Source organism: Schistocerca nitens, chromosome 1 (genome assembly GCF_023898315.1).
Source record: "Schistocerca nitens isolate TAMUIC-IGC-003100 chromosome 1, iqSchNite1.1, whole genome shotgun sequence".
Classification (NCBI taxonomy): Eukaryota; Metazoa; Arthropoda; class Insecta; order Orthoptera; family Acrididae; genus Schistocerca; species Schistocerca nitens.
The window spans coordinates 187206900-187233329 of NC_064614.1; the positions used below are offsets into that span (position 1 = coordinate 187206900).

General features: G+C 43.1%; 1 protein-coding gene and 1 non-coding gene across 2 annotated transcripts in view; one reads left to right on the plus strand and one right to left on the minus strand.

Annotated features, from left to right (window-relative positions):
• LOC126245060 (mucin-5AC) overlaps positions 1-26430 on the minus strand; it is a 465061-nt gene that overhangs the window by 147421 nt on the left and 291210 nt on the right. Inside the window, exon 5 of the mRNA XM_049948287.1 lies at positions 26198-26373. Within this exon, the coding sequence (XP_049804244.1) occupies positions 26198-26373 (176 nt within the window). The remainder of the gene's footprint in view (positions 1-26197; positions 26374-26430) is intronic.
• LOC126205445 (U6 spliceosomal RNA) lies at positions 23011-23118 on the plus strand. The gene has a single exon (XR_007540572.1). It is a non-coding gene; the product is annotated as a U6 spliceosomal RNA (small nuclear RNA).

The window sequence follows — 26430 nt, forward strand, 5'->3', positions numbered from 1 at the left end:
AAATGATTAGCTTTTCAGAGCATTCACACAAGGTTGGCGCCGGTGACGACACCTACAACGTGCTGACATGAGGAAAGTTTCCAACCGATTTCTCATACACAAACAGCAGTTGACCGGCGTTGCCCGGTGAAACGTTGTTGTGATGCCTCGTGTGAGGAGGAGAAATTCGTACCATCACGTTTCCGACTTTGATAAAGGTCGGATTGTAGCCTACAGCGACTGCGATTTATCGGTGAGTTCAGGAGGGTAATACGGAACGCCGTGCTGGATCCCAACGGCCTTGTATCACTAGCATCCCTGAGTCAACAGATGAGGACGTTTGCAAGACAACAACCATCTGCACGAACAGTTCGACGACGTTTGCAGCAGCATGGACTATCAGCTTGGAGACCATGGCTGCGGTTACCCTTGAAGCTGCATCACAGACAGAAGCGCCTACGATGGTGCACTCAACGACGAACCTAGGTGCACGAATGGCAAAACGTCATTTTTTCGGGTGAATCCAGGTTCTGTTTACAGCATCGTGATGCTCGTATTCGTGTTTGGCGACATCGTGGTGAACGCACAGTGGAAGCGTGTATTCTTCATCGCCATACTGGCGTATTACCCGGCGTGATGGTATGGGGTGCCATTGGTTACACGTCTCGGTCACCTCTTGTTCGCAGTGACGGCACTATGAACAGCGGACGTTACATTTCAGATGTGTTACGACCCGTGGCTCTACCCTTCATTCCATCCCTGTGAAACCCTACATTTCAGCAGGATAATGCACGACCGCATGTTGCAGGATCTGTACGGGCCTTTCTGGATACAGAAAATGTTCGACTGCTGACGTGGCCAGCACATTCTCCAGATCCCTCACCAATTGAAAACGTCTGGTCAATGGTGGCCGAGCAACTGGCTCGTCACAATACGCCAGTCACTACTCTTGATGAACTGTGGTATCGTGTTGAAGCTGCAGGGGCAGCTGTACCTGTACATGCCATCCAAGTTCTGAAACTTCCTGGCAGATTAAAACTGTGTGCCCGACCGAGACTCCAACTCGGGACCTTTGCCTTTCGCGGGCAAGTGCTCTACCAACTGAGCTACCGAAGCACGACTCACGCCCAGTCTCACAGCTTTACTTCCGCCAGCATCTCGTCTCCTACCTTCCAAACTTTACAGAAGTTCTCCTGCGAACCTTGCAGAACTAGCACTCCTGAAAGAAAGGATATTGCGGAGACATGGCTTAGCCACAGCCTGGGGGATGTTTCCAGAATGACATTTTCACTCTGCAGCGGAGTGTGCGCTGATATGAAACTTCCTGGCAGATTAAAACTGTGTGCCCGACCGAGACTCGAACTCGGGGCCTTTGCCTTTCGCGGGCAAGTGCTCTACCACACTCCGCTGCAGAGTGAAAATCTCATTCTGGAAACATCCCCCAGGCTGTGGCTAAGCCATGTCTCCGCAATATCCTTTCTTTCAGGAGTGCTAGTTCTGCAAGGTTCGCAGGAGAGCTTCTGTAAAGTTTGGAAGGTAGGAGACGAGATACTGGCGGAAGTAAAGCTGTGAGACCGGGCATGATTCGTGCTTCGGTAGCTCAGTTGGTAGAGCACTTGCCCGCGAAAGGCAAAGGTCCCGAGTTCGAGTCTCGGTCGGGCACACAGTTTTAAACTGCCAGGATGTTTCATATCAGCGCACACTCCGCTGCAGAGTGAAAATCTCATTCTGCATCCAAGTTCTGTTTGACTCAATGCCCAGGCGTATCAAGGCCGGTATTAAGGCCACAGGTGGTTGTTCTGGGTACTGATTTCTCAGTATCTATGCACCCAAATTGCGTGAAAATGTAATCACATGTCAGTTCTAGTATAATATATTTGTCCAATGAATACTCGTTTATCATCTGAATTTCTTCTTGGTGTAGCAATTTTAATGGCCCGTAGTGTATATGAAGAAACCAAAAGTTTAATTCAAAGTAGTCTAGCATAAATGTTCCTAAAAACAAATTGATGTCACTGACCACGAATCAACCAGTTAAAATGCAGCGCATGTGGTGTAAGGTATGTAGGAAAGAGCTGCAGAGCATTTGACACCAGATACAAGCAAAATCAAAATAAATAACGTCAGAGTTCTGTCTATATTTGTGCACTCATTAAAAGCTTATATCCCGAATCGGTAGGTTCAACCGATCATGGTTTACAAAAAGTAGGTTTTTGCAGGAGGTAAATGCTTGGCAGTGAATAGAGTGGGGCAGAACAGAAAATATAAGGAGCACTGATGATTTAAATAAGATTATAAAATCATATAGATCTTTCCTGGTTGCCGTATTATCTGCTAATAAGACACTAAAACAAAAGAAAAACTTTATAATAAAATACATCCACAGCGTTTTTACGTACATTTCTAAGTCATAGCTATATTATCAGTTTCCTGTTCTAATACAAGGGCCTTCATTGTGATGTTAACACGGTAGAAAAGTGTATATGTGAATTTTGTTGATTTATGGCAACAATAGCAATGTGCTTCTTACGAGACTCGAACATCTAACTTCGCAGTCCATGCACTACCATCAAAGGAAATCTACAAAATTAACAGATAAGCGCTTGAGGCCTGTCGACATCACAATGAAGTTCCTTACATAACTATAGAAAGTCCTGATGGCATAGCTGTGACTGCGAAATGTACATTAGGACAGATAAAGTCCTATAAAGACCAGCCAAACAGGCTGTAATTAAGGATTCCTTCTATATAGGCCTGCTAACTTTTCAGTTAGGCAGCGTAATTTTTGTCTTCTTAGGTTCAACAATTCGTTTCCCGTGCATGTATCCTCTTCAGGAGATCATCAGGAATGTGAAGTGTTCTACACTGTATATGAGATATCTCTCCTTAGTAATATTTGCTCGTGCTTCCAGCCTCGTCAGGTGGTTAAAATCCCACGAGCTTTCTACCGAGCTCTCCTCAGTCAATGTCAAGTGGTAGGGCAATGCACCATCTGTCTCGACTTCCATCGTAAACTTGATGTCGCCGTGAATGCTGTTCAGATGTTCTAAGAATTTTCCCAGTTTTTCACGACCATGGGGCCAGATGATGAAAGTGTCATCGACGTAACGATAAAAGCAACTTGGCTTAGCTGGAGCCCTGTCCACTGCGATGTCTTCATATTCTCCTCTTCGTCCCATTGTGAACACCACTGGGTCACCCACTTACAGATTGGCTAAACACCTGGCCAGCCTCCTTGCACTGCATGTGGGTCATTGTGTGAATCACATCAAGAACACCGACGACTCTGCGTCTTAGTCAAGGAGATATAATGGTTAGTTTTGATGTGGTCTACCCGTTTACACGTGTTCCGGTCAAAGGCTGTGTAGATCTAATCTCTCAGTTATTTGATAGCACAATTGTGGGACTGTTTAAGCACACGTTGGCATCGTCGATTTCCTTCATGGCGGCCAGTATTTCGACCAGTTGGGCGGCGTGGCTGTGGGAAGCCCGTTAGCTCCATCCATAGCCAACCTTTTTATGGAAAAATTTGAAGACATCGCTAAGCCAAGTTGCTTTTAGCGATAAGTCGATGACACTTTTATCATTTGGCCCCATGGTCGTGAATAACTGGGAGAATTCTTAGAACACCTAAACAGTATTCACGGCCACCTCAAGTTTACGAAGGAAGTCGAGACAGTTGGTTGCCCTTGCTTGACGTCCTCGTTCGACGGATAACCAATGGGCATCTCAGCCACAGTGTCTACAGGAAACCAACACACCCAGATCGGATCTGCACGCTCTCAGCCACCACCATCCGGCACAAAAACGTGGCGTTCTGAACACCCTCGTTCATGGTGCTAAAGTCGTCTCAGACGCTGAACGTCTGCTACTAGAGTTGAGCCATTTCTGAAAAGTCTTCCGGGAAAACGGGTACAGCCACGGACAGGTGTCACAGGCTATATCTGGTGTGACACACAAGAAACACACCAACAGAGATGAGAACATCATCGAAGAATAAAGCAAGGAACTTGTGTTTTTGCCTTTCTGTAGTACTGTGTCGGGAAAGATTAGCAGGCTCCGGAAGAGATATAACATTTCATCGGTGTTCAGCCCCCCCCCCCCCCCCCCCCCAGCAAAAATTCGAAAGCTCATGAGGCCTGTGAAGGACCATCTAGGGCTTAGAACGCCCGGAGGGTACAAGATACCATGTCAGTCTGGCTGTTACTACGTCGGCCAAACAGTACGCACTGTGGAGCAACGCCGGACGGAACACGAGCAGTGCTTACGCCTACGCTATCCAGAAAAATCAGCCGTGGCAGAACACGCCTTAGAAAATGGACACCGAATTCTATTCGACGAAATATCTGTCGTTATGAGGACGAAGGGATTTTGGGATAGCGTCATATGTTCAAATGTTCAAATGTGTGTGAAATCTTATGGGACTTAACTGCTAAGGTAATCAGTCCCTAAGCTTACACACTACTTAATCTAAATTATCCCAAGTACAAACACACACACCCATGCCCGAGGGAGGACTCGAACCTCCGCCGGGACCAGCTGCACAGTCCAAGACTGCAGCGCCCCAGACCGCTCGGCTAATCCCGCGCGGCCATAGCGTTATAAGAGAAGCTATTGACATAACAACCTCTGAAAACACCATCAACAGGGACGGCGATTTGCAACTCAGCACACCCTGGGAACCGGCCATCACGAGGTTAAAATGGTCGTGACGGACGCGGGATGAAAACATTACCATATATGGCGAGGAAGAGAGCACTAGTGACGTCACAGCCAGCAGTGCGGCTATATAACGACGCGGCCTCGGCGACACAGAAGTCAGTCTTACCACTTGACCATGACTGGGGAGAGCTCGGTCGAAAGCTCGTGGGATTTTAACCACCTGACACGGCTGGAAGCACGAGAAAATTTTATTAATTCATATCGCCTCGAAACCATGCATCCATATATCTCTCCTTTTTTCTGACAAAAAGAAAACTGCTGGATAATATTCAACAGGCTTTCATTGGTACACCATCCTTAATTTTTAAGTTCTGGAAATGGGTGGTGCAGGAACGGGGATACTTGTAAACGAGGTAGAAGCAAAATTTTACTTTTTGTTATACTACCGAAGTGGTTTGTGTCGGGTAGTTGATGTTTCTCGAACGTCGCGGCGCAAAGGTTTCTCGGACATTCTTTTGTAAATGTTACACCTTAAGTTAAAAAGCACACACTATTAAGATCTCTGTCTTTGCGTTTGTTGCTTCACTGCCGTTATTCCATACTTCGTTCTAACCATCAACGACGTCCATCTTCTTGTAATTCTCTTTCATGGTTCTTTCTGTTCCATCTATGAATACATCACCACGGTCACACATCACAAATCAACTCATAAGGGCCTTCAGTATGGAGACGAACCAATGAATCCAATTACTTTTATTTTGAGCTGAAACTTTAAGTGTTATATAATCTCTCAATTTGCAGAGAAGTGGACCCCATTAAGCCGAGCAGAAATGTAGCCAGCAAGTGAGTGTAGGGTAATAACTGCACCACAATCTGCTTACAACGGAAAGAAAACTGGTAATGGTAGGATATATAAAAAGGACCAACAACAAAAAACCAATTATAAATTGCTGAGGACGCTCTCCCGCTGAAAGAGATTTTGTAGTCTAGTCAGCCAGAGAAAAATAATAGGAGTAATTGTAACAGCTGTTACCTAAGAAAGCCACAAAATCTGAAAATGGCAACGACAGCGGAAACCAACATCCCACTGCTACTGTATGTCCGTACGGTCCTTTTCTCTCTCCATCTCTCTCTTTTCTGCCGTGACGCGCCCATACTCCTGTCGCAGCAGTGGAAAGTCAATTATGACGATACGAACCTAAGGGCAACACAATACCCAGTCCCTGAGTGGAAGAGCTCCGACCCTGCCGGGAATCGAACCCGGGCCTCTTTGCTGAACTATGCGCCACCCTGACAGCGTAGCTACCGATGTGAACGCACACTGCGTTGGCTGAATTCCTACACACGTTTTGCCGGCCGCGGTGGTCTCGCGGTTCTAGGGGCGCAGTCCGGAACCGTGCGACTGCTACGGCCGCAGGTTCGAATCCTGCCTCGGGCATGGATGTGTGTGATGTCCTTAGGTTAGTTAGGTTTAAGTAGTTCTAAGTTCTAGGGGACTGATAACCACAGCAGTTGAGTCCCATAGTGCTCAGAGCCATTTGAACCTACACACGTTTTACTGCTGATATTCTTTCGCAGTTGCTACTAGTTGGCTGAATTTCGAATGACGCATTTTCCAGACCATCAGAATTTGTTCCTTCGCAAACACAGTTTTGACACTATTCGCTACCGTCAGGTCGCCTTCAGTAACTGTTATTACATTTTCATTTTTTACCATGTAAAACAAATCGCTCCTTCTATTTGGTCAACATGAGAAAATTCAGTCACAGTGAACACATTTTGTAACAAAAAAGTTTTGAAGACCAGAAGATGACACATCTGTCGAAACCGGATGTCAAAATAATGAAAAGTTTACGCGACCTTGGATTAGAAAGTTTTCTTACCCAGTAAAACAGATCACTCCTACTTTCTCAACATTAGAAAAATCTGTTTTCATTTTCTTCAACATTTTTCAATAACTATTTAGTTTCAACCGCACCTGCTTGTTCAGTAAACCAGCACAAGGTAGTTTCCGTATTTCCTGTGTTACAGGAAGTACAAAGTTGTCAATTCCATTATTTATACTGAAGTACTTTCTGTCTTGCTTTCTTATTCATAAAGATTCCAACGCCTTTAAACGTTGACTATTACTGTGGCTTTTATACTATATATGACCAAAGAGAAGGCTTTTGGTCTTTCTTTTATTCCGCTGCTCTCTTATTCGTCTATCAGCCTTGTTACCAATCCTTTCAGTCCTGTCGATTACCACAAAACATATAGACTACCAGCATTCCGCGCTAAGATTCTCTATATATATCGTCATCTTTGTGATAACTTCCTACTACGGAGTATATCTTAGGAGAAGAAGCGGGTTACTTTATATAAAAAAAAATTAGCCAAGGTTACAGTTCTTTTATCGCCTTCTATATCGCCATGGTGCGTGTTAAGAATGTTGGATAATGAATGCAGGACATTCTGGAATGGGGGAGTGCAAAAGGGGCGGTAATTAATCACTATGTAAAGTAATTAACATCTTCGACGTTGCACAGCTCCCTGTTCGAGAATATCCCGAAAAGGTTACCGACAGTGATTAATATCCCTGACACAAACTAAATCTTCTAGGGCAACGCCATGTTCCACAACAAACGCTTTGTTTACAAACTCTGAAGCCAAGAGTTAAGTCCTACGTATCGTTAACGGTAATGCTTGTGTTCCTTTGTTCTTGTATTTTTTGTAGCATCAACTTACTTTCCTTATCTGTAGTTACTCGATGTTCCACCGTTAGCGGCTTAGTACGCAGAACATGTTCGCTCTCCCGTGAGATGTATTTTGAAACCGAAATGCGAGACTTTGGAGATCGTTATCAACGCTCATACATCGTAGCACTATTATATTATGATGATTGCGCCAGTTTCGGTAAGGCGGTGATCAGGGAAACGATTGGTTTGAGTACTATGGTGTTTACAGTACACGAGCTTCTTGTAGACCCTTCGGCTCACGTATTCTGATAGATCATAATACTGTCGAACGACATTTCGTTTCCGTATTTGTTGCCAGTTTGCAATCAAATATTATTATGGAGCATTAACCACAGGTAAAACCTTTTTTCTCCTACATGTCACAAATTTTTCATTTCCATTAGATAACGGTTTTATCCTTCCATTATTTCTACATTGTTGTCATTAAAATTGTGATACGAGAAACGATAGCTTACACAGCGCAGTAAGAAAATGATCAAATTTGTAGCTGCAGTTACGTTCCGATGTCACCAGCTCAAGAATTAAGATGTGCAAGTGGCTTACTCTCGGTGTTCCTAGGGACGTACAAGGGAATATCTCGTGGACAGTCAAAAAGTTGAAACTTCCTGGCAGATTGAAATGTTTGACGGATCGGGAGTCGAACGCAGGACCTTTTACTTACTCACGCAACTGATCTACCAACCTTTTTATTCATCAACAGGTAGTAAGAAACTTTTACATTAACTTTAAATGCAACATTTATATAAGATGTATAAATGGTAAGAACCTTTCTCTTTTCCATTTTTCGTCGAGGATTTCTTATTTGTTGTTCTACATGTGTTGTTTGAAGTCATATACAGACTCTCTTCCCTCACTGAAGAGTTAGTTTAAAAAACAGTAGATTAACCACGCGAGTATTCTTGTCCTGGATATTGGAAATGATTTGACGTCGATGTACATTTTTTTCTTGCTGTTTATTTCGTTATCAGTCGTTCACAGCAAACTTGCTGTTTAAATTTTATTCATTTTAACAGGCCTACAATTTTGGAGCAATCTACTGTTCAGTGTATGGTAGTGTCAACTATTCCACAGTACAACTATTGGGATTAAATCATTTATAAACACGTAAGCTGTTGAGCGCAACCTTGAACTTAAGGATTTGGCTACAAAATTTGACCAGACCGTCTCCTCCCAGTGTAAGCCTTTGTTTTTCATCTAGTTTTCTGAGGAATATTGAGTTTTTTTCCCAATGGTTTTGGTTATTTTCTTTCTCGTATAGAATCTTGCATTGCGAGTCTTCTCTAAAACATAAGTTGCTGTTTGAAAGCCACGAATTATATTTGCTGGCGTCCTCCTGTCAACCATATTTTCTGTCATTATTTTCCTTTAGTAAGTTCGACCAACTAGCTGGTAATTTGAAGATATTTTTTGAGATTTTTAACTATAAGGGCTGAACATTTTGCCTCAGAATTTATTAACCCTAGGTCGCCTTCGTTAAGTGGTTTCGTCAGCTAATCCATTGCTCTTGGAACAACTCACCTTTCCAAATAAATCAGCCTATGTACTTTTTGATTTTTACGATAAATGTACTATCTACTGGTATGATTTGTGCAACATACCCCATTTTGGAAAGAGCCTGTATGTTTACACACTCAGTCTTTTGGTGTTTAATTTTCTTGTACTATTCGCTCTCAGGCCACTTCTTGCTTTTTCTACCGCTCCATTGGAATTGACATTAATTAACTCGTGTTGTATCTTTTCACCTTCGGTGAACAGATGTAGCATGGGATGGTCACATTCATCTAGCCACAAGAGAATTGGTTCAACATTGTTTATCGTTGCCCGTGGCGCTGTAATTATAGTGGTAACGTCATTAGCGTAGGTGTTTACGGTGAATGTGCACCACCACGGAATCCTGATACTGAGGTTGCTTGCTGTGATGATTAATGGTTCTAAAGAGATGAACGACAGTATCATTGATAAGGGATAGCGCTGTCGGACAAACATTTGACAGGGAATTTTTTTGTGAAACATCCTTTCATTTGCACCTTGGAAAACATTCGGTACTGGCTTGGTAACAGTAAATCTATTGTTCCTGGTGGGAAGCTGAAATGCTCTAACAGATTCGTTATGTACTGATGGCTGACTTTATCGAAGACTTTCTTTAAATCTTCACAGGAGGTAGGAGTTGAGGTACTGGAGAAAGTAACCTATCTGGAGGGTCGTGAGTCATGCTTGGGTAGCTCAGTTGGTAAAGCAATTGCCCGCGAAAGGCAAAAGTTCCGAGTTACAGTTTCGGCCCGGTACAGAATCTGACCTGCCAGGAAGTTTCATATCAGCGCACACTAAACTGCAGACTAGATAAAAAGTTGAATCCACGTAGCCAGAGAAGGGTGTAACGTCATGAATTAATTCTCCCGAGTGTGGTGGTGCAGTCGTTAGCATACTGGAGAGGGAACGGGAAGAATGGTGTTCAGAAATCCGTTTCGATCATCGTAAGGCAAATATTAGCGTGTTCTCCTTGAGAAGGTCGCGTCTTGTTTCCTTATTCATTCTTCCTTAATCCAAGATGTTGCTCTATCTCTAATGATCCCATCACTAACGGAATGTTAAACCCTACTCGTCCTTCTTTATAAACTTATCTTATTTTCTTTTATCGTTACTCTACATTTTGCATTTAATGTATTTTTCTTTGGTTTATAAATTTTATAACCATTTGCATATGCACTAAGGTGACAAAAGTCGTAGGATACCTCCTAATATCGTGTCGGATCTTCTTTTGCTCGCCATAGAGTGGAAACTCGAAGTGGCATGGACTCAACAAGTCGTTGGAAGCCCCTGCAGAAATATTGAGCTATGCTGCCTCTTTAGCTCTCCATAATTGTGAAAGTGTTGGCGGTGCAGGAGTTCGTACACGATCTGACCTCTCAATTATGTCCCATAAATGTTCGACGACATTAATGTCGGACGATACGGGTGGCAAAACCATTCGCTGAAATTCTCCACAACGTTCTTCAAAGCAGTCACGAAAATCGTAACCCGGTGACATGGCGCATTGTCATCCACAAAAATTCCATCGTTATTTGGTAGCGTGAAGTTCATGAATAGCTGCAAATGGTCCCCAAGTAGCCGAACATAGGCATTTCCAATCAACGATCGGTTCAGTTGGACCAGGGGACCTAGTTCATTCCATGTAAACACACTCCACACCATTACGGATCCCTCGCCAGCTTGCACAGTGCCTTGTTAACAACTTGAGTCCATGGCTTCATCGTCGTCTGCGCAACACTCGAACCCTACCGTCAACTCTTACAAATTGAAAACGAAGCTCGTTTGACCAGGTCACGGTTTTCCAGTCGTCTAGGGTCCAACCGATACGGTCGCGAGCCCAGGCGAGGCGTCAAAGGCGATGTCGTGCCGTTAGCAAAGGTATTCGCGTCGGTCGTCTGCCGCCATAGTCCATTAAGGCCAAATTTCTCCTCACTGTCCTAACCGATAGTTCGTCCCCCATGTTGATTTCTGAGTTTATTTCAATCAGTGTTGCTTGTCTGATAGCACTGACAATTATACGCAAAGGACGCTGGTATCGGTCCGTTTGTGTCGTCCGTGCTGAGAGCTAATGCCTCAAATTTGGTATTCTCGGCACACACTGGACACTGTGGATCTCGGAACATCGAATTATCTAACGATTTCCGAAGTGGAATGTCCAACGCATCTAGCTCCAACCCTACCATTCCGCGATCAAAGTCTGTTACTTCCCTTATTGCGGCAATAATTATGCTGGAACCTTTTCACATGAATCACCTGTGTACAGATGACATCTCCGCCAATCCACTGCCCTTTTATATCTTATGTGCACGACATTAGTGTCATCTGTATATGTGCATACCCCTATCCCATGACTTTTGTCACCTCAAGGTGGTAACATGTAGATATCTTTGGAATGACTAAATGCATGAAAATAATTATGTACTTAGCAAGAAATTTATATATTCTCAATTTTGTTTTGCGTTATATACATTTGTATTCGTACAGATTCTTTGCCGTAATATGTAGTTTCACACTTGAACTTGGGTATCCTCCAATGCATAAAGATAAAATAATGTCCAGCATAAGATTTTCACTCTGCAGCGGAGTGTGCACTGATATGAAACTTCCTGGCAGATTAAAACTGTGTGCCCGACCGAGACTCCAACTCGGGACCTTTGCCTTTCGCGGGCAAGTGCTCTACCATCTGAGCTACCGAAGCACGACTCACTCCCAGTCCTCACATCTTTACTTCTGCCAGGATCTCGTCTCCTACCTTCCGAACTTTACAGAAGTCTCGGTCGGGCACACAGTTTTAATCTGCCAGGAAGTTTCATATCAGCGCACACTCCGCTGCAGAGTGAAAATCTCATTCTGGTAACCTCCCCCAGTCTGTGGCTAAGCCATGTCTCCACAGTATCCTTTCTTTCAGGAGTGTTAGTTCTGCAAGGTTCTCAGGAGAGCTTCTGTAAAGTTCGGAAGGTAGGAGACGAGATACTGGCAGAAGTAAAGCTGTCAGGACCGGGCGTGAGTCGTGCTTCGGTAGCTCAGATGGTCAGCCGGCACGGTAGCTCAGCGTGTTCGGTCAGAGGGCTCTGTGCCCTCTGTAATACAAAAAACTGAGTCTATCGATCAAAAACGAACATAAATGGATGTCTTACGACGTCCGCCCCGAGCAGATGCAACGAGCAATAGCGAACAAAATGAGATTAAAAAAAAAAAAAAAAAAAAAAGGTGGTAGAGCACTTGGCCGCGAAAGGCAAAAGTCCCGCGTTCGAGTCTCGGTCGAGCACACAGTTTTAATCTGCCAGGAAGTTTCATAAAATAATGTGTTTTCTACGCGACACTGTGAGGAACGAACATGGTTTTTAAATTTATTAGTAAGAGTTGTTTCATGTAATTGCAACGTACTCATCTCAAAATTTGCAACAAACCTTATTATAGTGAATTAGTGATCTTTTCAGATATTCGAAGATAATAACAGTGCACATCCGTTAATGTTTGGAAGACGAGATAGCGTTTCTGTTTGCGAAACTACTCATTGTTGCGCACTCGTACCCATCGGGACGTAATGCGGAATGCAGTTCATTAGAGACATCGCAAAACGGAAGCGACAGTGGGAAAACAAAGCACTGGATAATTTCGTGGGTTCATTAGAGACGACTTTCTTTTTCTGCTTTCAGCGCGTGCGAACATGGAGCTCACAGGGGAAGTGTTGCGCAATTTAAAGAAAATTTTCTCATGTGGGAAGAAAAACGGGAAAAGGAACAACTGTGTGAAGTTAAAAGAAAGTGGGAGTCTGCCTTTAACGAAGGCATTATTGAATGCCCGCGCAGAAACAAAACTTCGGGCAGCAATCTGCTTATAAATGTGCCAGGGGAAAGAACCCTAGCGGTAACAACCTGTTTAAGAGATTGATAGTATGGTACTAAGAACAGCAGCGCTATACGAACACATTAAGTCACTGGTAGACAGCAGCCGTAAAGGCTTGTTTTAGAGTTGCTACAGCATTTATTACTAGTAATAATAGTGTTCACTTAGCTTCGTACAAATGTCGCCATATCCTGTTGTCATTTGTGAACAGAAATGACCGGGGATGATGTGAAAATGATGGAAAATCAATAGAGAGGCATGAGTGGTATCGAACCATGACACTCCCCACCAGTTACGAAACAGGTTTTCCTAAAAAATGGCTCTGAGCACTATGGGACTCAACTGCTGAGGTTATTAGTCCCCTAGAACTTAGAACTAGTTAAACCTAACTAACCTAAGGACATCACACACATCCATGCCCGAGGCAGGATTCGAACCTGCGACCGTAGCGGTCTCGCGGTTCCAGACTGCAGCGCCAGAACCGCGCGGCCACTTCGGCCGGCCAGGTTTTCCTAGATTGTTTGTATGAAGACAAGGTGAAACGTATTCGGCCTGATTTCAATGCCCATAATGCACTAGTGTCTCGACTTACACCACTCTCAAGTCAATACACTTCTTGCGAGGTTTTCGATGTTAGTCGCTTCCACAGCTGAAGGGCACTTCTCAGCCGTCTGCAAGATTCCCACCTTGCAACAGCAACTTCATTAGACTCAGAAAGTTTGCAGCCTAAAATTGTTTTAGATTAGGAAATAACTAGAAATGTAAGAGCACTAATCTGATAAACAGGATAGGTGTTTCAACAAAAAATACCTGAAACATCCTAATTTTCCATTGCCAAGGAGTCTTTGTGAAAAGGTGAACGGTCCTAACGTGTTATGATTTAGTAATTTAGCACTCTTGGTGTATTCTGGCATTCTGTACAGTCAACCAGACTTTTATTCGTCAGTAATTGTTTCACCCAATACGAGGTGAATCATGAGAAGAATTCCTGTCCTAAAGGTGTCAGGAGGGTATCCAGATTTCTGCTTCGATGAGGTCCTACTGCTCTTGTATCGAAACTTTTGACCAAGAGCTGTTTCTACATTATTTTATAAATTGTGCATCATTTTACGTTTCCGTTTATTTCATGCTGACGAATTATAGCCTTGTGAAGACCATTGCGAGATCCTGTTACCACGTGCATCACAGCGTGGGCGTGAAATGGCGTGGCAACTGGATACATGACCAGTATTTGAAATACGCTGAACAGTACAGCTCTTGTGGGCAAAACCCCTAAACTGCAGAGAGATTCATCGTGAAATTCTGGCGGTATACGGACTAAGTGCAATGTTGCATTCAGCCGAGGTGAAGAGCCAACGATTTGACCACGGCCGCACAGACGTGGTCGGACTGATGGGAAAGGAAGGCCATCGACATCGAGCACAGACGACAATGTCCAGGCAATCGAGGAACTGATTCGCAGCCAATGCAGATTTCTGACGACCAGACCGTTCATACTGCGGTTTTCATATGGCTCCGTTGCAAGAGGTCCATGACTAAGGAATTTATTGCTAGCGCACTGGAGCAGATGTAACTTCGATGGAATGCTCACGCACTGCCTGCGATATGTAAGGTACAATAGAATGGCAGCCCAGAGAGCAGTGTCGGCAGTAGTAGTAGTAGTAACTCGCAGTCGGGCGGTTGCGCCGGTCATGGAGAGCGATGGCGGTGCCGGAGCGACGTAGTATAAGGTAAAACCAAGAGTTACTATCTATAGCCGCGCGCATATGTAATTTGTTACAACTGATTTTGTACTATTTTTATATCTAGTCCCATGTAAATGTTTTAAAAAAATCTTTTAGTAATAATTTTCCTTATAAAATTAACTTTTGACAGTCATTCTGTTCAAAATGGTTCAAATGGCTCTGAGCACTATGGGACTCAACATCTTAGGTCATAAGTCCCCTATAACTTAGAACTACTTAAACCTAACTAACCTAAGGACATCACACACACCCATGCCCGAGGCAGGATTCGAACCTGCGACCGTAGCAGTCCCGCGGTTCCGGACTGCAGCGCCAGAACCGATAGACAGTCATTCTGTAACGCCGGAAATGCATATCCTCCTATTTCCATCTATTGTACTATAAATTTTTTTCCTTATTTTGTTACCTGAAGATATGACATTTCTGTGTCTTTATATATTGTACTTGTTTTACTATTTATGCATTTATGTCGATGTATAATTGGTTTGTTTTGTAAATATTATTTGTATTTTTACGCTGAGTCTGGCCTAGGGAAAACTATGCTATCGAACGATTACATCGATAGGTCGTGTGGAGAACCAAAGTGTTTAGGATCTTTGGTAGTGTGAACTCTGCCGCGTGGAGCGCGGGCAGAGCATGGGAGAGTCTGGCTGGAGTAGGGCGGTGGAGCAGGTGTGTTGTGTGACGCTCCCGCGAGTTGCCGCGCTTTCGGCGTTTGGCAGCATGTAATTGCGCTCGACTTGCTATGGTACTTTCTGACACGGTGTCGCAGACGGGAAACATTAGCTGGCGCACATCAAGAGCCCTTTCGCCTCGTGACCGTGTCGAGAAGAAGGCGCGCCAACATCCAGCTTCTGCAACAGCGACGGCCGACAATGAGTGACTGTCGCCACCTCCTCGATCGACGACTTCAAACCCTCAATCAACCGACAACGAAGACTGAAAGCACGTAAAGTTTTAGAACTGTATGGCAGACTTCAGCTTTTAAAATTGTCCCATTTGCCTCACAAAATTACAGCAACGTAGCATGAACCTTTGTTGCTCATTGTCCCAATTGCATTACCAAGCAGGGTCCCCTCCTTTTCCGGAATGAACCCGAGAGTCGATGAAATTCAAACGCCAGCATTAAAGTAATATAATTCGGTTTAACTGCTTTAATTTCAAAGTTCAGTTAAAGTATTCATAACTGGCTACAATATTTAGATTACACAAGCACAAATTAAGAGTGCGAGTTTTGTTACCATATTTTAGCTTACCTGTGACTGCAGCTCAGCTTGGTACGTACTAAATTTTACTATTGTTAATTGTTCAGAATCATTTAATTCAAGTTCAAAGTTAAATCTGCGTTTATCCCATGTACAGGCGCACTCCCGGGGAAAATCGCCCGCATTTTGAAGAAACACCGGGTCGGAACTGTGTTTTGTCCTCCGAATAAAACATGTGCACTGGTGGGGAGCGCCAAAGATGACCTCGGTTTGAGGAAGGCCGGCGTGTACCAGATTCCGTGTCAATGTGGCAAGTCGTATATTTGTCAGACGATGCGTACCGTCGAGGATCGATGCCGTGAACACCAGAGGCACACTCGACTGATGTATCCGAGCAAGTCGGCGGTCGCTGAACATTGTTTGTCGGAAAATCACGCTATGGAGTATGAACGCACGAGGATTCTGGTACAGACGTCGAGATGCTGGGACAACGTTGTTAGAGAGGCCATCGAAATTCGCACCAATGACGACCTCATAAACCGTGACTGTGGCTACAATCTTAGCAAGGCTTGGGAACCAGCGATTGGGTTAATCAAGAGTAAATCGAGCAAGTGTATAGTTGTGACGACCACGGCGGACAGAGCCATCACACCGACGTCATCTCAGACGCCGTCGAAATCTGTTCCACCGCGCGACCGTGGCGCGGGGCGCGGACGGCGGAGTGAGCGCGCCGCGGCGGAGGGTATTTAAATCGGCCGCCGCCGCGACCGAACCCAGTTCCCCCTGAGCAGCCATAGTGTACGGATCTCCGTGCCGGCACGTTCACAGGAGCTCAGTCCGTCAGTTCACCTGATGATGGCGACATGTATGATCGCCGAAATATTGTGCCCGTTGGACACTGTAGACCGGCAGCTCACCCGTGGATATTTTGATTCTTTTATTTCTAAATTGCGTAGATTCAAGTAGCTTTTGAAATGATTGTTGAGGTAGCCCAAGACTAACCTTATTTTATTGAATTTCGTAGTGCTTCAGAAACAAAGTTCACTATTAATTTTAGTCACTAAATAAACTTTCAATTTTCCGGTTTTTTAATTCTTTCGCTAAATTAAGTCAGAGTGTAGCGAAATTTATTACTTCTGACAAACATTCAGTTTTCACACAACACGTGTCAACCTTCAGTTGCCACGCTTTTAGTGCTAATCATATCATTTTCAGTTATTAGAGTAGTTGCCCATAGGACTGGCGACCGTAATTTTCCCCAAATCTCAAATATCTAATTAACGCCAATTAATTGTTAACGTAACGACCGCACATTTACTTTCTTCATTAATTTTACCCTTTTCTCAAAATTAATTTCCACCAATTTCATTTGCATTTTTCCTTTCATTTAGATGTAACCCTTTCCTCCCCCTTTACTGACAAATTAACTTTGGTGACGATTGCTTTTCCTAAATTTCCATTAGGTGCACGCGGTTTAATTTTTCACTGTCATTAAGGTCTATAAATGAGGGGGAGGTTACAATTCATCTGAATTTAAAGTTTTCACTAATTTCTCCTATTCATGGTCATCCCGATTATCGTAAAGAAAAATCAGTTGTTTCTTTTTATACACGACAACTCTAGCGGCCAGCATTGCACTGGTCTGTGCCAGAAAATTTTCTTATAGGAGCAGATATATACGCGTTATCCGGCGACTAAATTGAGGTAAGAATTTTCAGTTTATTCAGAATGACTTTTCAGGCCCATGACGCAACAATGCTGTGCTCCAGATTTACCAGTTTAGATTCATAGTCACTTAATTATTGAAAGGTTGTATCTGAGTCACAATTTAATTGAGACGTTAGTCACATTTTTTGTGAGGTTACGGAAAGAATTTATCTGTTGGGAGGTTATACCGTGACCGATGAACGAAATTATATCGTCGAGGAACTGAACAGTTGGCAGAAAGCTCCTACCGCTGTTTATATAGACTTGGTGACTATACTGAAGAGTAGTGTCATGTATCTGTGTCACATTGACGTGTAATGCGGGCTTCAATAAATGGTACTTGGTCTGTCATAATAATATGTAACTTACTTTTGAAGCCGCCTCGTACGAGTTAACAGATATTTGTTCCCGGACATTTCAGTTTTTGACCAGCCTTAGAAATACGGATACCCTGTATTACTGTACGACTTATACCAACATGATAAAAACGAAATTTTATTGGTGCCAACGCCACATCAGCAGCAAGCCTAGAACTTTTCACTTAGCTCTCCTACGTCCGTGGGTTATTAAGCTAGAATGTGATGTAGTGTAATCTCGGGCGAATCGGTACAAAAATTTGAAGATTTATAATGCTGGTTTTACTATTAGTAGGAAGTCAAAGTTTCTAGTTCAGTCTGTAACATAATATTTAAGGAACGTTTCACGGGGCATATTACTATTGTAAACAGATACAAAGTGAATGTATTAAAGATAACAATTAGGTATCACATGTCCCCATTTACCGTTGTCAGTGAGGAAGAATCGGGACAGTCGCTGAGATGAATCGGAATAATGTTACAAGAACATTTCTTCTACTTTTCACAGTGGCATAAATTACATATTTATTAAGGAGGTATATTGAGTGTCTTAGGACAACTTTCCATGGTTTTACCCAATAAAGTATACTACTGATGAACGTCATGCTTATTGAGGCCTTTCAAATGATATGAAGAGACCTTCAGCCTCCCTGAATGCTATTTCTGGATTGTGCTTACGAAAACCAATAGGCCAGTCAATTCCTGCTACGTGATACTGTTTGTGAAACTTGTATTCGATTCCATTTTGCTCTCCGAAGAAAAAAAAAAACACCTTTTCTTAAAACGTCAGAATTCAATCCGAGCCCACAGCCGAGAACCTGAGCATCTGTTCTGCTAAATACTTTTTTTATTCGACGATAAACGCAGATTTCCATCCATCTTCTTCAGCTGAACATCATTACCACTTTGTGGTAGACATGAACGAGGCACAACAAATAACTTCTGAGGCATGACGTATGCTCCTCCCTTGGCGGAATGCAGTCATAGCTTTCCGCATGTCATCGTCCGTCCCACCTCCTTTACCATTATACATTTGCGAGATATCCATATTCAGCCTTAATGTAGTATTTTTAATTACAGAGATTAGTAACACTGAGATCATTTTCCATTAACATAAGAAGCACCAAAACTCATTTCAGATCGCCGATCTAAAATCTACCACAAACGAATACATAATCAGAGTAACGGTTAACTAACCAACCAAGTTTAGAGAAACAAAATATTAGAAATCAAAAGCTCCTGTTCTTCTTACCTTAATTAACTAGTATCTGCAATGAGAAAATCAGAATACATCACTACACTGGCACTTTGTTAGGCAGCTTTCTGATTCACTGTGTGATCTAAAGTATCCGACTTCTGGCTGAAAATGACTTACAAGTTCGTGACGCCCTCCATCGGTAATGCTGGAATTCAATATGGCGCTGGCCCATCTTTAGCCTTGATGGCAGCTTCCACTGTCGCAGACATACGTTCAATCACGTGCTGGAAGGTTTCTTGGGGAATGACAGCCCATTCTTCACGGAGTGCTGTACTGAGGAGATGTATCAATGACATTCGGTGAGGCCTGGCACGAAGTCGGCGTTCCAAAACATCCCAAAGGTGTTCTATAGGAATCAGGTCAGGACCCTGCGCAGACCAGTCCTTTACAGGGATGTCATTGTCGTGTAATTACTCAGTCACAGGCCGTGCATTATGAACATGTGTTCGATCGAGTTGAAAGATGCGGATACCATTCCCAAATTGCTCTTCAACAATGGCAAGCGAGGAGGTGCTTAAAAATCAGTGTAGGCCTGTGCTGTGACAGTGCCACGCCAAACAACAAGGCATGCAAGCCCCTCCATGAAAAACACGAGAACACCATAACACCACCGCCTCCGAATTTTGCTGTTGGCACTACACACGCTGGCAGATGACGTTCACCGGGCATTCGCCATACCCACACCCTGCCGTCGGATCGCAACATTGTGTACCGTGATTCGTCACTCCACACAACGTTTTTCCACTGTTCAATCGTCCAGTGTTTACACTTCTTACACCAAGCGAGGCATCGTTTGGCATTTACCGGCGTGATGTATAGCTTATGAGCAGCCGCTCGACCATGAAATCCAAGTTTTCTCACCTCCTGCCAAACTGTCATAGTACTTGCAGTGGATCCTGATGCAATTTGGAATTCGGTGTGATGGTCTGGATATATGTCTGCCTATTACACATTACGACCCTCTTCAACTGTCGGCGGTCTCTGTCAGTCAACAGACGAAGTCGGCCTGTATGCTTGTGTTCTGTAAGTGTCCTTTCATGTTTCCACTTCACTATCACATCGGAAAAAGTGGACCTAGGAATGTTTAGGAGTGATACCCAATCACCTGACCACTTTTGAAGTCCGTGAGTTCCGCAGAGCGCCCAATTCTACTCTCTAACGATGTCTAATATCTACTGAGGTAGCTGATATGGAGTACCTGGCAGTAGGTGGCAGCACAATGCACCTAATATGAAACACGTATGTTTTTGGGGGTGTCCGGATACTTTTGATCACGTAGTGTACATAAAATTTCCATATGTTGGATTCTACACTATTAGGTCTACAACTTTGCTTCCGCCGTTTTGCAATAGACAACAGTAGCGGCAAGTGGGGTTCAGGTGGTTGGTCATAGGTGTAATACAATAAGCTTGGTCATCTGTAAACATAATGCCATAAAAATATTAGTCGGTTTGTGATTGCACCATAAGGTTATTCCCGATTAAGTATGTCAACTTACGTACCCATTTCTCGCCATTTGCGGGAAGTTTTAATTCTCTGCTTTAACATGAAGAAATCTGCGGCTGTGACTCTTAAAATGGGTAAGACCAATGGTGAGGGAAGTATTACTGGAAGAACGTGCAGAGAATGTTTTCAACGCTTAAGAAGACCGGCATGGCGGGGGAAGACAGAACGTTTTCGTAGCTACTGAAGCACACGAATACAGTCATAGGTCATCATAATCGAAAGCAATTGATGAGTTCGAGCCCAGCACTGAAACAGAAACGGCCACAATACAGCGACAGACACGTAAAGGTAATTCTGCAGCAGGTCAGTGCTCGACCCCATGTTGCAAAACCATACATGGAAACGTTGAAATGAGAAGTCCTATCCCTCCCGCCCTATTCTCCATACGTTGTTCTCTCTGACTACCACCTTTTTTGATCAGTGGCATACAGTCTGCCTGACCAACACTTCTAATTATATGAACAAGTGCAAAACTGTTTCGATTCATGGATCCCCACGGGATTCGTATACTATCCGAAAGATGGGAGAATGTTGGGCCAGAGATGGGTAATACTATGAATCATAATTTTTTTGTAAGTTTTTCACAATAAAGCCTCGAACTTCGAGAAAACGGCGGAACCAAAGTTGTAGACCTAGTAATATATTTAGTTCGTTTCTGCTGGGGAACGAATATTCTAAAATTGTCCCTTTGCATGCACTGTCCCGGTCCCGATTCATCCGCGCTTGGCCTATCCTACTCCTTGGCAGTATCGTCGTATTACCACACTGTCATGACAGCCGATCGTTGCTTCAGTCTCTGCATTAAGGTTTTCTCAATCGTGAATGTTAGTTTTGGAGAGGAATGTCACCGTCTCTTCTTTAATTACTTCCTGCGTCGTACTCGCAAGATGGCTGGACCCCATTCCAGTTCTCTAATAAAGGACGGTCCCTTGGTTTCAATGGGGATTGCATCCTGTTCCTATCTAGCGGAGAGGTGGAAGGAGGTAATTTTAGTCAGAAGTAAAATACAGGCAAGTCCCACAGGAAATACAGTTTAAAGCAAGTCACTAATTAGGACCTCGAGACTACGCCACGCTATAGTTTAATAGAACGAGGTGCTTTCCCAAGTGATAGAGTGGGAACTTCATTCCGTCAGACAGATGAACACGACGGCAGACCTGAGGCGTAACGGACCGCCCCCAACGAGGGCAGGGTTAGCAGTCTCATAATTAAGCCGGCTCATCCACCCGAGACGGGAATGCTCGAGACGTGACCTTTATACTACAGGAGCAGGAGACGTGGCTTGTTAACGACCGTAACGAAGCTCCGCCTGATACGGAGGCGATCTTGTTGGCTGTCGGCGGTCACCGACCTGTGAACTCCCCTGCCCCAGTCATCCCACACGTCCTTTTACTAGAGTTAAACCCAGTGGCTTTATAGGTTCGAAGCTGAATCAAAGGATTCTTGAAAAAGTCCGACATTGGTCCGTGTTGTGGTTTGGCAAGCTATTGCAAAAATCAAAAATGGAGGGATGATTAAGATGTCTTATCGTCTTGCTCATGCGGCGATGTGTAAATTTCCCACTCCTCGAAGCGTCAAAGTTCTTAGGCCTTAACTGCCTAGCAACTATGCAGTTATGAGAAACGAAGGACAGTGTCGGACTGCGGAAGCAGGGGGAAAGAAATCGGCCGTTTCTTTTGCAAACAAATCATACCGGTTATTGCCTTAAGTCATTTATGGAAACCTCGGAAACCCTAAATTCTATGTCTCTGTATGTCCATCTTTTCAGAGATGGTTGCGGGACTCGGCTGCTCGATACAGAATGTCAAATCAAACACTTTTCAGCCACCTAGTTTCCAAACTTATTTTATTTGGCTACCAGTTTCGGCGATTTACTACACCAGGCTTCTGGCCGACGTGTAGAAAGATTTCACCTCGGCTGTCGTCAAAACAGAGACCTGCATTCGAACACTTCCGACTCGGCAGATTATCGTCGAAGTGATCGGTATAGCAAGCAGAAATCTACAGACACCAGTATTCGAATGTCGGCCCCTTTTTTGAAGAGAACCGAGGTGAAATATTTCTACAAGAAATCTTGCTTCACGAAATGAGTCTGTAACAGGTATAAAAATTACCAAAGATAGACTAACTGTTGCACTCTGTAGTTGAGATAATGACAGTCACATAACGCCAGTGTTCGTGATCATATTGTATCGTACAACACAACTATTTTGCAGTGCAGGCACTAGTGTACATTCCACTCTTACGTATGATATTTTTACTGTTTCGACGTTTCCTTTTCGTTTATTTAATACTTTAACACGGAATTTTTTATCGTGGAACAATATTTCAGCCAGTATTTCCAGTTGATAATTAAAGTTGTAATGTACTGTATTGTATTGCATTGTGGTATTGTGACGCTACGAGTAAATAAAAGTCTTCCTCTGATAATCTGATCTTTTTTGAGTTCTACCCATGCTTCCGGTCCCAGAGAGGGCGGATTAGCGACGTTCTGCTGTAGAAAAAATTGGAACGATACAGAGAACATTAACAAGGCTCCGGCGCAAGGGTGACACTCGAAATTGTGAAACGTTCCACGTTAATACAACAGGCACCTGAACTTACCATAAAAAGTGCAAAATTCAAAAGCTTGATAATAAATAAACTGATGGCACAGATCTTTTTAGTGCCTGTGCTAAGGCAGCTGATAAAGGTAGGACCAAAATTTAAAGCAAACCGTAATGGAAATGTGTCAGAATAGGCTGAGTTAAAGAAAACTGGCCAGGAAAGAGGACTGATAGAATGTGAGAAAACACAGTAAGAGCATCTGAAAACAACCTTCCAAAATCTTGTTGCTAAATGACAATGCTGACAGTAGTATTGATGGTGTAAGGGTTGCTTCAATATAGTGAAGGACTGACGAATCAGTATTGTCAATAAATATTGTACGTTTGTGAGTGATGGCGTAGTAGATCTTCCTTCAGTGATTATCTTGGCTCGATATCTCGCTCTAAATTGAAGCTCTGATTGCTTGAGGAACTACTGCGGCTAATTCTAAAAGGCCGAGAAGAGTGGTTTTGAGGGAAAAGTGAGACTGGAGAGCGACTGTTTCCTTGCTGAGAGAAGAAGTGACGTCACAGCGCAACTAGCTGTACGTCGCGAACTGTTGATGTTGTCCTGTGTGGACTGGCAGTCGTATGTGTTTGTATTTGGTTATGCAGGATTGAACGGAGGACACAGTGTCTCGTGTACGACTCGGTGCGTGCTAGCTTGTCTTGGTTTCAATGTAGATCGCGCTTTTGGCGTATGCATTTCCTGCTTATTTCCTATTGAAGGCGCCGATCCAGATCTAAATTACGGAACAAGTTATTGCCGATACTATGTGGAACGTAGTCAGCCTTGGGTCGTCGTGTGGCTGATGTACATGGGAATGGTATTACGGCACAAACAATGAAGGTCGAAGCGAAAGTTTATTTATTGATAAGCACTGGCCTGCTCTAAATACACTGCGTGAAGTCGCCATCCTGGTTACCACACACGTATTTAGTTTAAGAGTTCACAAAGTAATGCGACAGAAGGAACTTTCCCCAAATTTAAAGAGTGCCGTGCGTCAAGTTATTTTGATATTACTACGTGTGGAAGTTGTATTACTTAAATTGATGTAAAGCCAAATAAGAAGCCATTGAGGTGCCATGTACAAGTGATACGAACCAGGCACCCAATCTGAATTTAATGCCGTCACGCAAACGGGGTCCCTTTTGGAGACAAGGCGCCTGATTTCTGCTTACTGTGAAGGGAGTTGTCCTACTTACTATTTCATTGCTTATTTTTCAAATATTTATTTTTTATAAATTTTGAATATTTCGGTTTTATAATTTATTGTAAATTTTTACCTAAGGGTTTTTAAAATTCATGAACCTCTGAAACATGAAAGCTTTGGACGTCTTATTTTTTTAAGTTTGTTGTAAAATTTTACCCAATAAAAGTTGAAAGTTTTGAATTTTTGGCGGTTTTTACTAGCTGTAAAGTTTACTAAAAGTTTTGGAAATTGTTTGATTGAAAAGTTTACTTAATTCAGATTTAAATTATGATGGTTTGGTAGTGAAAGTAAACGAACGCGTTGCTTAAAGTACAAGAGATTCCAGCAAGTTGTAATTTTAAAATCACCAGTCTCTTGTACTTCGTACAATGAATAAGTTCTTTTAAAATAGTAGTTAAACAATTATTATCTCATCACCTCTCCTGTCCCGTAAGCCTGGAATCGCCTGTTTGGTCAAAATTAATTAATATTTCACAATCTTAAACAAGGCTGACAGAAACAACAGTACATAAATTTTCAATAATTAAAGTGTGCAGCCAAAAGGTTCCATAAGTTTAACGTAAACACCTCGAGCAGGTTCCGATATCACTAAGGATGTCTTCTTCAGAATTTAAGAAAATTCTAAACACACATGGTGGGCTAAGGAGGTCAAGCCAAACAGCAGAAAATAGTACTTAATGGTATTCTTATAACAGGTACCGCTTGTTAAAAGAACAGGCATTAGACTGTCTAATGTCTACTGTTTTAACGATCTATACCTATTGTAACAGTTTTTATTGTGTCCACGGCGGACTTTATTTCACGTCTTCTGCTGTTTCACTTGACCTCCTTGGCTCGTCACGTATGTTTAGAATTTTAACGTAGTTTTTGTCACTTCCTTCTGAAGAAGACACACTTAATGCTATCGAAATCTGGTCAAGGTTTTTACATTAAACTTATGCAACCGGTTGGCTGCATACTTTATATATTGATAATTAATATTTGTCTGTTTGAAACTGTCTGAATTTACGTTTTTAAAATTACAGGACCAGCGTGCAGGCCCGTTAAGGGGGTTAGGACATCAAACGGGCCGACTTGTAGCAGGAGACGCACCGCAGGACATTACAATTTCCACTGTCTGTACTTTTACAAATAAATTCATAAAACTTTGTCAGCATGACCAGGAAGGATTCAGAATTCACACTCATAGCAGTGGAAGTTCGAAAACATAATGAAATAATTTTTTTTACATGTGAAATTTCATCATTTTTTTCACTTACTAATGGCTGCATTTGTTGCTGTAGGTACACGTTTCTTCATAAGTAAGAGAGATTCTTCGATGAATTTTGCACAGCATACAAACCATACTTAAAGGTGTATGAAACTCTAGAATTTTCAGAATCTATTACAAACTGTGGTAATAATTGAGGTAATTAACTATAAAATTTGTGTTTTTTTCTAAACATGAAGTTTAAAATATAACAGCTCCTTCGTTTTTTCATAAATTAAATAAATTCTAGAGTTACATACACCTGTAAGTATAGTACGTATGCTGTGCAAAATTCATCGAAGAATCTCTCTAACTTATGAAGAAAAGTGTACCTATACCAACAAATGCTGCCATTAGTAAGTGAAAAAGATGATGAAATTTGACACGTAAAAAAAATTATTTTGTAATGTTTTCGAACTTCCACTGCAGTGAGTGTGAATCCTGAACCCTTCCTGGTGATGCTGACAAAGTTTTATGAATTTATTTGTAAACGTATAGACACTGGTTATTAAAATGTTCTGTGATGCCTCTCCTGCTCCAAGTCGGCCCGTTTGACGTCCTACCCCCCTTAATGATACTGTGAGACGATGAGCTGTGGCACAGTGTTTGCCTACCTGGAAGGTGCCGGGGTGGCAGCCGCGGTTGCCGGCCCAGCAGGAGCCGGTGCCGTTGGGCCTGCGGGCGCAGTCGCAGACGCCGCCCACGCAGCGGGAGTTGGGGTCGGCGGCGCGGCACTGCAGGTCAGACACGCACGGCAGCCCCAGCGACACCGCCGCCATGGGCCGCATCCCTGCAGGCACCACACAACGACGGTCACGTCACGTCAAGTCAGTGGCATGATACAGAC